The sequence below is a fragment of the Triticum aestivum genome, chromosome 5A, assembly GCF_018294505.1.
Source record: "Triticum aestivum cultivar Chinese Spring chromosome 5A, IWGSC CS RefSeq v2.1, whole genome shotgun sequence".
Lineage (NCBI taxonomy): Eukaryota > Viridiplantae > Streptophyta > Magnoliopsida > Poales > Poaceae > Triticum > Triticum aestivum.
In genome coordinates this window covers 490879904-490893874 of record NC_057806.1, presented here as the reverse complement: position 1 = coordinate 490893874, position 13971 = coordinate 490879904, and the positions used below count along the sequence as shown (strand labels likewise).

General features: G+C 42.8%; 1 protein-coding gene and 1 long non-coding RNA gene across 2 annotated transcripts; both read left to right on the top strand.

Annotated features, from left to right (window-relative positions):
* Positions 1-3660: 3660 nt before the first annotated feature.
* LOC123107320 (F-box/LRR-repeat protein At3g26922-like) lies at positions 3661-7727 on the top strand. The gene is made up of 5 exons (XM_044529304.1): positions 3661-3838; positions 4029-4108; positions 5764-6579; positions 6676-6831; positions 6980-7727. The coding sequence occupies exons 1-5, from the start codon at positions 3691-3693 to the stop codon at positions 7412-7414; spliced, it is 1635 nt and encodes a 544-aa protein (XP_044385239.1). The 5' UTR covers positions 3661-3690; the 3' UTR covers positions 7415-7727.
* A 683-nt stretch (positions 7728-8410) lies between these two features.
* Positions 8411-10902, top strand: LOC123107319 (uncharacterized). The gene is made up of 3 exons (XR_006451646.1): positions 8411-8627; positions 8768-8871; positions 9749-10902. It is a non-coding gene; the product is annotated as an uncharacterized lncRNA (long non-coding RNA).
* The last annotated feature ends 3069 nt before the right edge of the window (positions 10903-13971 follow it).

Below are 13971 nucleotides of genomic sequence, written 5' to 3'. Positions count from 1 at the left end.
TTTGCCACCGTTACCGCTACTTCCATATTACTTTGCTACTAAATACTTTGCTGCAGATATTAAGTCTTTCAGGTGTGGTTGAATTGACAACTCAACTGTTAATACTTGAGAATATTCTTTGGCTCCCCTTGTGTTGAATCAATAAATTTGGGTTGAATACTCTACCCTCGAAAACTATTGCGATCCCCTATACTTGTGGGTTATCACCGTACGTTCGGTACTTGGATCGGTTGGATCGTGAAGACGTTCAACTACATCAACCGCGTTAATATAACACTTCCACTTTCGGTCTACGAGGGTACGTGGACACACTCTCCCCCTCTCATTGCTATGCATCTCCTAGATAGATCTTGCATGATCATAGAATTTTTTTTGAATTACTACGTTCCCCAACAAATTTGTTATCCGTTATCAGCCGAACGGGGAAGAAAGCTCTTTGATTGGATGAATCTATCTCTGGTAATATAAGATTAAGCCTCCATGCCAGAACCTTAGAAATAACCTTATAGAGAACATTATAAAGACCAATAAGACTATATTGTGTTACATTCTCAGGGTGGTTGACTTTGGTAATTAAAACAATGATCGTGTTGTTCCAATCTTCTGAAACTAACTCCGAGTTAAGAGCTCTCTTGACTTCATTTGTAATCTCTCCACCCAACAATGGCCAATACCTTTTGAAAAAGTAGCATGAAGACCGTCCAGACCAAGAGCCTTGAGGTTGCCAATATCTAAGAGGTATTTTTTTACTTGACCACGTGTGTAAGGAGCACATAGAGCTTCATAGATGTTGCGGTAACACATGGCTTCACTTTGTTAACAACCTCCTTAGAAGGATCCATAACTTCACCTAGAGAACAAGTATTGTAAGTAGGAGTTAATGTGGAACACCAACTATTCTTATCCCTCGATCAAGTTGCCATTGTCATCTTTTAACCATGTAATAAGATGTAACTTTTTGCGCATAGAGGCAAAACTATGAAAAAAATGAAGTATTTCAATTACCTTGTTTCATCCACTCTACATTACTATGTTGTATCCATTTCACCTCTTCTTTCTCTTGAATTTGCTCAATTTGGATACGGATTTCCTGTTGTTTCATATTTGCATAGTCTTACAACGGACCAACCATCACCATATCAACACTTTGTCCTGGAGAGCCATATTTGACATTGAGGGTCTTTTAATACGTGCATGCCCCATGCATGGAGGGCCTCTTGGACCGCCTACACATACTGGGCGAGGCCTCATGGGTGACACTTGTGGCTTGCTAAGAAGCCTCGACCACCTCATCAACCGTCTCTTCAAGCATTCACTTTACTTAAAAAATATATTTTCTATTTAGTGTGATAGCATTTACATTAGATATATAATCATAGTTAACAATGGTTGTTCGGTCATCATAGTTCGTGAAGTCCTCATGCAAAACACCAACAATAGGAAACAAATTACTCCACCTTGGGTCACAAACTGTGTGGTCCAATCTCTATCGTATATGACACCTTCTCCATGTAAATATGTCTCTGATAAATCCCATATCTAAGAGGTTGCAGTTATTAGGGCATCACGAAAGGCTTGCGTACATATTTGTGGTCTCAAAGCACCCCTTCCTTCTTGCTGCCCATAAGAATCTCATTAAAATCTCCAAGAAAAATGCATGATAATCAACCATAACATTTAAGGGACGAGGATACTACCAAATAAGGTAACTCCTGTCACCACTTGGCTCTCCATATATTCCAGTAATGCGTCATCCTACACCACTCGCTTCATCAATACGGATGTACAGGTAGTTTGAGTGAATTTCCTTAGACGACACCTTCATATATTTTCACCAAAGAAGCATGATCCCACCACTCCTACTATCGCTCTCCAACATAATCATCTCATTGAAACAAAGATCCCTACTTATTTTTTCCACCCTAGCAGTACTCAGATGTTCTTTGGACAAAAAAAGCACATCTGATTTCATACGCCTCTGGAGCCCCATGAGCGATCAAACTGTCGAGGATTACCCAACCCTCGACAATTCCAACTTACTATTTTCACTTCGATTGGACAAACTCCATTCCAAATACCACTGACCCTGAATTTTGGGCTACAATGTCAAACCATCATTGTTCTTTCTATATCTTTCCTTCTCTTGCAAAACCTACAACGATGCCACTGGGTCCTCATGATCATTTTGTAAAAAATTGACGATCTTGGCTAAACAAGAGCCCCCTGGTGAAGTCTGAGCGGGAGGGAGGTTCCCACTTGATCCCAGCGGAAGCCTCTTGCATGATTTTGGGTGAACCATCAAATTTTTACCGTTAGGTTTTTGGAGGGCTTATGCCCATATTGCTGTAATGATATCATTAGAAAATTCCTCAGTGTTTGCAGCTCTTCCACCATCACTCATCTGTCCTCTACCTCTATCCCTTACTTCGCCCACCTCTGGCTTTTAAATTGGTCAACATTAGAAAATAATCCAGATTTCATCACCGCATTCAGTAGACTTATGTCTTCTACAAGCCTCACAAAACTGAGGGATCTTCTCATACATAACCCGATATGTCTTGCGTGGTTTTCCGCTCAGTAGTTTCACATGGACAAATCTGATTAGGGGTTTATCCATCTTGAGCCAAACCGTTGATCTCATAAAATCTCCAATGAAGTTTCTCAAAGCAAGAGATACAAATTTTCCTACTTTGTCGCCCATCACTTTGGTTACTGCTTTGTTGATCAAACTATCAGGAACTTTCATCGCTCTTACAAGCACATCTACGGAGTTCATGTCACCCATATCTATCTTAGAAAAGCCATCATACTCCTTCAGAAGCACCGGCCAATCACAAAATAACCTCGGACCCTCTTCCATTGCTCTCTGCCAATCCCCAACACATTGAAATTCTACGTAAAATGGTTTTTCTATGGCTCTAATGTCATGTTCTTTGCCGGATTCCACACAATATTCATGGCGGGGATAAATGAGTTCTGGCTGAACAACTTGTTTGTGCAAACCCTAGCAATCACAGTCCATCTAGCTGCCACCTTCAAATCTTCAAATACTCCTCAAGATTAATTTGCTCGTCCACTTCTCCCTCACGGTGCAACCTTCCAAGAAGATCATCGAAGTCTTCCCTATTTTCCGACTAGGATCCACCTGTTCCAGCCACGACGACTATCCTTCGCTCGCCATCAAGCCCTAAAAACGTTGTGCCCACAGAAGACATTGTGCACCCATCACAAGAGGTCTGCCTGTGTAGTTTACTCCGCCCCCCTAATTGAAGGTGACTTATGATCAGTCGCCTGTATGGTGGCCTCGCCGAGGGGTCGCTGGATGAGTAGAAAACTCTAGATGTGTAGTTTCTCAAAGGTGTTCACAAGAAGAAACCTAGATGGGAGTAGTACATGATGGGGCAGTCGGTATAAAATTATGAGAGGTTAGTTTGAAATCACGGGGGGATTTATCCGTAGATCCAGTTTGTAGCATTTTTTCCATAAGTCTATGATTATACTTATGGACACTCCTGTTTTTGAAAAAAAAAAGTTACTTTGTTTAGGCCTAAAAAAAGTAACTTTTTTTGTGCCTCTGGCTTGCATTAGTAGGCCCGCAGCCCATCTATATGTCTGGCCCAGCCAATTTGGCTCAAAAGCAACCGCGTGCTCCTCCGCGGCTCTATCTCTAACATCGGCAAGCCGGCCTCGATGTCATCGATCGTCGGCGCCGGCGCCGGCACGGCCTCGTCGGACGATTGCACCGCAGAAAGGCTGTTAGACCTTCGCCCTCGTCCCCATCTCAGCCATCCAGCCATGCAGATGCAGGATCCGCCGCCGCCAGGGGAAACCCAAGACCGTAGCCTCCTGCTCCCCTCCGCATCTTAGCCTCAGTTTTCCAACCCTGTTTAGATCCTAGCCTCAGTTTAGGATCATGGATAGGTCCTATTCTGCAGCAACGTTTCCGCTGTTTTTTGTACTATGAGCTGTTTGCTTGTGCTTGTATCCTTTTTTTTTCTGTACTCTTATCATCACTCCGTTGTACCCAGATGTCTGCAAACAAAACGGGTCACTCTGCCAACAAGATGATGGTTCTGAAGATGGCCAAGTTATACCAGACCTTCCAGAGGTATAAACTGGATCGTAGTCTTGCCCCACCATAATAAACCTTATAATTTGGCCTCACAAGCGATAAACAATGATTTTCTCTTTCTATAAATCTAAACAATTATATCTATAATTTTGAACCACCAAAATATGCGATGTGTATTATTTTCTAGATCTATTAGAAGTGTGATGATTTCTCTGGTGTCTGAATCTCCAACATATGCAATATATAAGCAGCTATACCGCTACATTTTCTGCCCTAGCCACACCTTGTGATGCAATGGGGACATTTCAGAGCTTTCCTGGTATATACAGAAACTAAAGGAACTCTATCTTCTTCCTCTGATTTTTCTCCAAGAATACACTACAGATGAGAGAATACACTTGGCACTTTTGTTTGCAAGACATTGTTAATTGGAGTTGTTCCCACGTTACTATGTTAGGCAAATTATATTATATAGAGTGCAATGTTTTGAAGAAAACCGCTAGAGAAGGGCTCGGAAAATGATTAATTAGACAACATTTCTTGATGGAATTCATCACAGAATTGAAGTTCACCATGGCTCTTGCTTGTCGAGATGGTCTATATGGACATATGGTTTGCCTAAGCCCTATGTTAAGCATATTTTATTCCTTATTGCATTTTTAAAACACAAGAAAACATTTCCCAAAATGATTAATTAGATATTCTACCATGATGAGTCCATCGAATGATGACTTCAAATTCACCGTCATGTCTGGCTTACTGAACCGGTAGAAATGGATATGTGGTTTACCTATGGAGAAAAGTAAAATGCACATGCATGGCATGTCCATTCCCGAATGGCTCCTTGTTTTGCTAAGTGACGTGGCAGCCTGGTTGTTTCGAATATGGATACCTATTTGTCATATGTACTACTATGTTAATCCTAAATCAGAACTGTTATAATTTGGACCAAATAATTTGGCCTATGTGGATGAGTGTTTTTTGCAAGACATCTCCTATGAAATCATTGATTGGACTTGTTCCCGCGTTACCATGTTAGGCAAATCATATTCTATGTCGTGCAATGTTTCGAAGAAAAGCGCTAGAAAAGGGCTCTGAAAATGATTTAGACAATATTCCTTGACGGTATTCATCATAGAGTTGAAGTTCACAATGCCTGGCTTGTCGAGATGGTCGATATGGACATATATACGATTTGCCCTAGCCCTTTGTTAAGCAAAATTTTGTTTTTATTGCATTTTTTGAACGCAAGAAAAAACTGCCCAAATTGCTTAATAGATATTCTACCATGATGACTAAATTGAATGATGACTTCAAATTCACCGTCATGTCTGGCTTGTGGAACCGATGGAAATGGATATGCGGTTTTCCTAATTTGTACTATGGATAAAAGTAAATGCGCACATATGGCATGTTCGATCCTGAATGACTCCTTGTTTTCCTAACTGACGTGGCAGCCTGGTCGTTTCGAATATGGATACCTGTTTGTCATATGTACTACTATGTTATTCTTAAATCTGAACCGTTATAATTTGTACCAAATAATTTGGCCTATGTGGATGAGTGCAGTGATTTGTTTGCATCTTGTTTTAATAATATAATATAGATTTGTAATATAGCAAGTTTTTGCAATCAGTTTATAAATTTCTTTTATAACCCGAATAACTGATCTCCCGTTCTTTTGTATACAGGATATCCGTCGACATATTCATGCCCTATTACCACTGCGGGATGCTGCCCGTGCAGCTTGTGCATCACACTCATTTCTGAGATCATGGAGATGCCATCCCAACCTTATCTTAAGTCACAAAGCACTAGGTTTGGATGGAGATCTCATCAGCAAAGTTGACAATATTCTTAAAAATCACTCCGGCATTGGCATGAAGAAATTACGGCTTGAACTTTATGGTAACAAGGTCGATTCCTTTTATGTTGATAGGTGGATTCATATTGCTGTTACAGCACGAGTTGAAGAACTCGCCATTATTATGCCGCATATTCCTGGGGAAGAAGAATACAATTTCCCATGCTCACTTTTATTTAATGGGGGTGAAAACTCAATTCGGTATCTTTACATTGCCATGTGTGCCTTTCGTCCCACGGCTGGGCTTGGTTGCTGGAAAAAATTGACAAGGTTATTACTAAGTAATGTATGGATTGCTGATGATGAGCTAGAGGGCCTTCTTTCCAATTGTACTGCAATTCAACATTTGGAACTCAAGAATTGCAGTGAGATAGTTTGCCTGAAGATACCTTTGCTGGAGTGCCTTACGTTCCTGAGAGTGTCTCTATGCATAAATCTGCAATTTATACAGAGTGATGCTCCAAACCTCTCCACCTTTTGTCTGTTTGGTGGCTTAGTATCGATTCTATTTGGAAGTGATGTAAAGAATATAGAAGTGTCGTGCTTAAAATTCGGCCCGCCCAACATTGTCCGGTTTGCTCGGACCGAGCTTCTGTCTGGTGCGCCAGATGTTGAAAGACTTGTCATAACCTCGCCTAATGAGGTATATTCTGAAAATTTAATTGAGTATAGACTAGCTGTTTGCATATAGCAGTTTCCATGCCTTGTCATATAACTAATCTGAGGTGTCTTTATGCAGATGGAAAGTACACCAATGCTATCTAGCAAATTCCTCCACCTCAAGTACTTGCATATTTCTCTAATTGCAAATGAAGCTATTTCACCAGCTTATGATTACCTTTCTCTGGTTTCTTTTATTGAAGCTTCTCCTTGCCTGGAGACTTTCATCTTTGAGGTAAGTTATCTCATTTCTTTTTCTTTTTCGAAAAGGGTAGTACCGCGGCCTCTGCATCACAGGATGCACACAGCCAAGTTATCTCATCTTGCAAGCAGAGTGTGTATTGTGGAACTGCTGATGCGAGCATCTTTGGCTTTCCATGTAGGTACAGCAGCCTGACATGAAGCATGATTCTGTTATCGGGGATTCCTCGCCTCTGAGACGGCTACCACAATACAGGCACAACAACCTAAAGAGTGTGACGATCATCGGCTTCTGCTCGGCGAAGAGCTTGGTCGAGTTGGCATGCCACATTATTGAGAAAGCGACATCACTCGAGCGCCTCACTTTGGACACCTCCCATGGCTGTCGGAGTCCTGGCAGGCGTAGCGTCGATAAACCTGACAGATGGTACTATACAGTGAGTGGTAGCCTCACGGCGGCCCCACCTGACAGGTGCCTCCCTATGTGGGGTCGTGGCATTGAGGAGTCTCACAGGGCGCGTTTCGCAATCAGAAAACACATTGAGTGGAAAGTTCCCTTCGGAGTCGTGTTTGAAATCATCGAGCCCTGCAGCCGGTGCTTGATGCCGAACTTTTAGATGCCCAAGTAGCATCATGCCCAACGGTGCTGTTTATGATGCTTTATTTCCAAACTATCACTATCAGGTCTGCAAACGATGGTCGTGTGAGATTTCTTAGGCCGTACTCTGTTTCGTAAACTATCAGAGGTGCCTCATGTTTAATTATGTAAAACTGTTGTACTAGTAGTGATTCCTGCAGACATATGAAGTCAGGGAAATGACTTTGCTGCGTTTTTCATTGCTGTTTTCAGAGATATCAGAGGCCAGCGTGCTCTACTCATGGATGTTTTCCAGATTGTTATGTGTACTTTTGTACTCTAAGAATGCGGCGAACTCTTTAGCTGCTTATGAATCTCATTGATTTTGTGCGTGTCAGTCTGATCAATATAGAAGGTGCATTATGTAAAAGTTGGAGCTTCCTACTGGTTTATGGATTGTGAACAATGGTTACAGCATGAACCCCGCCTTCTCACTGTTGCCTCGCCGTCTGCTCCATATAAGCTCCAGCATCTCCTTCTCTTCATCTTCTGCTTCTTGGTTGAATGTCAAAAATTCCAAGGATTAGAATCCTCTCTGAGGGCGGGAGCTCGTCGCAGTCATGTTTTTTGTTGTTGCAAAACCTCCGCTCGAACAATTTACTACTCGGCATGTTCGACGAATGTGCGTCTCAATACTTACATCCCTTTTCCACCATCTTTATAAATAAAGACGCGCTAAATGAGTGGTGAAAAGGGGGCGACAAGTAGCAGCTGCAACGCTGAATGCCAATCTTCTTTCTTAGGTTCCCCTAACAAATTTTAAGAAAACTTATTTACTCTATATCCCTAGTAGACTTTTATAAAAATCTAAACAAAGGTGAATGATCATCAACGGGGTGCCTCTTTGGTTCCCTGCCAAGGAAACTGAAGCGAGCGTGAGAGGTCACGTCTCACGTGTGTTTCACCGCCGTCCGATTACCAGTGCTTTCTATTTTCTTTTCTTCTCTTCTCTGTGTACACAGGGGTTGCCTTTTATCGAGAGACTCCGGCCTCCATCGTCCGGCCAACGCTCGGCGGCGCCAGCGCTGAAACAATCTCCTCCGTCTTAGTCGTCGAAAAGGCCCGGATACCTTGTCAGCCGGCCATTGCCCTCGCGATCCCGGGCATCGACTGGTGCTGCATCTGGGACTGATGAGGCTCATGCCCAGGAAGCGCCACCGGCCGGCAGCGCCCTCGCCGGAGAACTCGACATGGTACGCCATCTGCAGGTTTTTTAGTAGTAACCTCTGCAGTTTAACCTTGAATTGAGATCTATCTAATCTCGGATGCACGCCGAATTGTGTGTGCTATCACAGAGTATTGATGTACTCTTATTGTGACTTATTTATGACAGATGGATTGATTTCTTCATTCTGTAAAAAGAAGTGCTCATCGCGCCAGCAAGATGAGTATTCGCAAAGTGGTGCTGGACTACGACCGGGTCTCGACCTTCCAGAGGTATGCAGTTTCTGGTAACTGACGAATTAAATTGTTGAGTAAAATACCATTGTGAGTTTTACTTTTACCTGGATTATTATAGGGAAGTACTGGTGAGAATTTTACTAGCTGAATAAACCTGAAGAATAGCCATGTTTGTACTATATGCTGTGTTTGGTTCGTACCAGTCCACCACCACAATACTTTCTTCATTGGCATGATTACTGCTACAACCAAACTTAGAATCATGCTAGATATGCATATTCGGAGTATAAGATTATGATGACAAGTTCTGATGATCCGAGCATCTGTGGAATGCTTTATTACACTGCCACAATGTTGAGACCTTGCTCTGTAGTAGTAACCAAATTTTCTGGAAAAAAGAACCACATATGATGGAAGACTGTTCTCTGATCTGGCTTTGGCAGTTTATGTATGTGGCTCTAAATGTTCATATGTACACCCTCTGTTCCTAAATATAAGACGTTTTGGCAGTTTAAACGTCTTATATTTAGGAACCGAGGTAGTACTATTTATACCCTGTGCACAATATACATGTTTTTGTTTAGTTGCCATACTGACATGATTGTCGCATATAATTGTATCACATTGTATGGTTTGACGCATCACCGATCGCCCCATGGGTGCTGAATGTTGACTTGCAAAATGCAAATAAATAATCTTGTTCACTGCCATATGCATAATTTAAGTAAGAATGCAATTGTACCTATACTAGCTAATCAATACTACTAAGTAATTAACAATGCAGGAAAATCTTCCTCAAAAGCTCATATGTAGCCCTCAATCCACTCGCTGCAATTACATTATAGTATTTTAATATTAAAGTTTCTTTTTATATTCTGATACCTTTCTCCTGTCTGTGCTTCTGCATTCTCAGGACATATATCGACATATACATGCCCTAATGCCATTACGAGATGCTGCTCGTGCGGCTTGTGTGTCGCACACATTTCTGCAATCATGGAGATGCTGTCGCAACCCTTACCTTAAGTAAGGAAACACTAGGTTTGAATGGAAAAGGTATTGCTAAAGATGAAATGGCAAGAGATCTCATCATTAAAGTTGATGGTATTCTTAAGAATCACTCGGGTGTTGGCATGAAGAAACTAGAGCTTAATCTCCACTGTTGCAGCAAGGTTGATCGCTGTTATCTCAATAGTTGGCTTCGCATTGCTTTCAGAGTAGGGATTGAAGAGCTCACCATGTTGTTGTGTCCTGTGACCTGTCAGTGAGGCAGAATACAACTTCCCGTGCTCTCTTTTATTCAGTGGGAGTAAAAAATCAATACGGTATCTTGAGCTCTCCAGCTGTGTCTTTCGTCCCACAGCTGAGCTTGATTGCTGATCACGGGCGATGAGGTAGAGTGCCTTCTTTCCAATTCTTCCATGCTGGAGTTACTGTGGCTCTTTAGATGCAATGAGATTGTTCGTGTGAAGATACCTTGTCAGCTCCAGCGGCTCAGCTTCCTGCGAGCGGGTCAATGCAGAAAGCTCCAGGAGATAGAGAGCAACGCTCCAAATATCTCGACTTTTGACATCAGTGGCAGTAACTTGGTAAAGATTTCATTTGGAGGCGCATTGCAAGTAAAAAACATGAGGATAATGTGTTCATATCAGCCAAACATTATCTGGTACACTCGGATCAGGCTCATGCCATCTGTAATGAATGTTGAAACGCTTTGAATATCCTCGTATAATGAGGTATATTCTAAACGTTGTGATGATCATAGGGTAGTTATTTGCATATAACAGCTTTCATACGTGATATGATTAATCCGAGACATCTTTATGCAGATGATTAGTACACCAACACTATGTAGCAAATTCCTGTACCTCAAATACTTGCACATTACTCTAATTGGAAACGAGGCTATTTCACCGGCCTATGATTACCTTTCTCTGGTTTCTTTTCTTGTAGCTTTTCCTTACTTGGAGACTTCCATCTTTAAAGTAAGTTACTAATCACCTTGCAAGCATACCTAGTGCCTATGACAGAACAAGTGAAATGGTCATCTTGACTTTCTACTGTAGGTATAGCAGACTGACATGAAGCATGATTTGATTGTCGGGGATATCTCGCATCTGAGGCAGCTGCCAGGACACTAGCATGACAACCTAAAGAGCGTAACGATCGTTGGCTTCTGCTCCGCCAAGAGCTTGGTCGAATTAACACTTCAAAGTGTTGAGTGTTAAATTTCATGATCCGTTGTAAAATTTACTTCTTTGTATAAAATGAAATTGCGCTCTCTAAAATTTCTCTCTACTCCGGGAAAACACGAAAAGTGAGTGAAGGAGATCTCGATGCCTGCTGCTGAAGATGATGTGGTTCCCCTGCGTCCAAGCGGCGTTTAGGCAGCATGGGTGGTGTCGGGGAACTCTGCACTCTGTCAGGGTGGTGCCTATGGTACTAGGTTTCTCTAGTTTTTTTTATTTCTTGCTGGAGTGGCGAGGCGAGGGTGGCAACGCCGCATGGGAATAAGTCCCCTCTGGTCTCTCCTCTAGCTTAGCACTTTGATCGTTTAGTTTACTGCTATTGCTTTCTCCATAACTTACACATGTTCCTATGACTATGAGATTATGCAACTCCCGAATACCGAAGGAACACTTAGTGTGCTATCAAACGTCACCAACATAACTGGGTGACTATAAAGATGCTCTACAGGTGTCTTTGATGGTGTTTGTTGAGTTGGCATAGATTGAGATTAGGATTTGTCACTCCGTGTATCGGAGAGGTATCTCTGGGCCCTCTCGGTAATGCACATCACTATAAGCCTTGCAAGCAATGTGACTAATGAGTTAGTTACTGGATGTTGCATTATGAAACAAGTAAAGAGACTTGCCAGTAACGAGATTGAACTAGGTATTGAGATACCGACGATCGAATCTCGGGCAACTAACATACCGATGACAAAGGGAACAACGTATGTTGTTATGCTGTTTGACCGATAAAGATCTTCGTAGAATATGTAGGAACCAACATGAGCATCCAGGTTCCGCTATTGGTTATTGACCAGAGATGAGTATCGGTCATGTCTACATAGTTCTCGAACCCGTAGGGTCCGCACGCTTAACGTTTGGTGACGATCGGTATTATGAGTTTACGTGTTTTGATGTACCGAAGATAGTTCGTAGTCCCGGATATGATCACGGACATGACGAGGTGTCTCGGAATGGTCAAGACATACAGATCGATATATTGGAAGCCTATGTTTGGACATTGAAATGATTCTGGGTGAGTTTGAGCATATACTGGAGTACCGGGAGGTTACCGGAACCCCCCCGGGAAGTATATGGGCCTTATTGGGCCATAGTGGGAGGGAGGATAAGGGAGCCTAGGAGGGGGCGTGCCCCCCAAGCCCAATCCGAATTGGGTGGGGGGCCGGCACCCCCTTTCCTTCCTCCTCTCTCCCCGTTCCTTCCTCTCCTAATCCAACTAGGGAAGGGAGGGGAATTCCTACTCCCGGTAGGAGTAGGACTCCCCTTGGGCGCGCCATAGAGGGGCTGGCCCTCCCCCTCCTCCACTCCTTTATATACGGGGGAGGGGGCACCCCATAGACACACAAGTTGATTGTTTAGTCGTGTGCGGTGCCTCCCTCCACAGATTTCCACCTCGGTCATATCGTTGCAGTGCGTAGGCGAAGCCCTGCGCCGGTAGCTTCATCATCACCGTCATCACGCCATTGTGCTGACGAAACTCTCCCACGACACTCAGCTAGATCTAGAGTTCGCGGGACGTCACCGAGCTAAACGTGTGCAGATCGCGGAGGTGCCATACCTTCGGTGCTAGGATCGGTCGGATCGTGAAGACGTACGACTACATGAACCGCGTTGTCATAACGCTTCCGCTTACGGTCTACGAGGGTACGTGGACAACACTCTTCCCCTTTCGTTACTAGGCATCACATAGATGGATCTTGCGTGTGTGTAGGAATTTTTTGGAAATTACTGTGTTCTCAACAGTGGCATCCGAGCCAGGTCTATGTGTAGATGTTATATGCACGAGTACAACACAAAGGAGTTGTGGGCGTGGGTATATACATATTGCTTGCCGTCACTAGTTGATTCTTGATTCAGCGGCATTGTTGGATGAAGCGGCTCAGACCGACATTACGTGTACGCTTACGCGAGACTGGTTCTACCGACATGCTTCGCACACAGGTGGCTAGTGGATGTCAGTTTCTCCAACTTTAGTTGAGTCGGATTCAATGAACAAGGTTCTTTCTGAAGATTAAAAAGCAATCACTATACCACATTGTGGTTTTTAATGCGTAGGTAAGAACGGTTCTTGCTCAGCCCATAGGAGCCACGTAAAACTTGCAACAACAAAGTAGAGGACGTCTAACTTGCTTTTGCAGGGCATGTTGTGATGTGATATGGTCAAGACATGATGCTAAATTTTATTGTATGTGATGATCATGTTTTGTAATAGAGTTATCGGCAACTGGCAAGAGCCATATGCTTGTCGCTTTATTGTGTGAAATGCAATCACCATGTAATTACTTTACTTTATCACTAAGCGGTGGCGTTAGTCGTAGAAGTAATAGTTGGCGAGACGACAACGATGGTTTGATGAATATTGATACGTCCATTTTGCATCATGTTTTTATATCGTTATTTATTGCATTATGGGCTGTTATTACACATTATGTCACAATACTTATGCCTATTCTCTCTTATTTTACAAGGTTTACATGAAGAGGGAGAATGTCGGCAGCTGGAATTCTGGGCTGGGAAAGGAGCAAATATTAGAGACCTATTCACTACAAGAAATATGTCAATTAGTGACCTTCTGTCAGTGACCCTGGAAGAATTGGTCATAAATCTATGACCATTTGAGACCAATTGGTCAAAAGCTGTTCGGGGGGCTCCAAACCCTAAACTATATCGACCATTTTGGTCAGAAAGGTCGTAATTTCCTCACACGAAATGGTCATAAAGCAGACATCACTAGTCCGTTGCCTTATTTCTAGCTGATCATGACCAATATAGATGGTCATAACCTTGTAAATTGTGGTGGATTGGTATGACTTGGCGCCACCTCATCAGTTTTGCCTATGTGTCATGTCCATGTGTCAATTGTTGCCCTAGGTTGTGAAGCAAC

Coding starts and splice junctions, on each gene's coding strand:
- LOC123107320 (XM_044529304.1), top strand. CDS start 3,691: ATGTCATCGATCGTCGGCGCCGGCGCCGGCACGGCCTCGTCGGACGAT. Junction 3,839..4,028: donor GCCAGGGGAAACCCAAGACC/GTAGCCTCCTGC, acceptor CGTTGTACCCAG/ATGTCTGCAAACAAAACGGG. Junction 6,580..6,675: donor TCATAACCTCGCCTAATGAG/GTATATTCTGAA, acceptor GTCTTTATGCAG/ATGGAAAGTACACCAATGCT.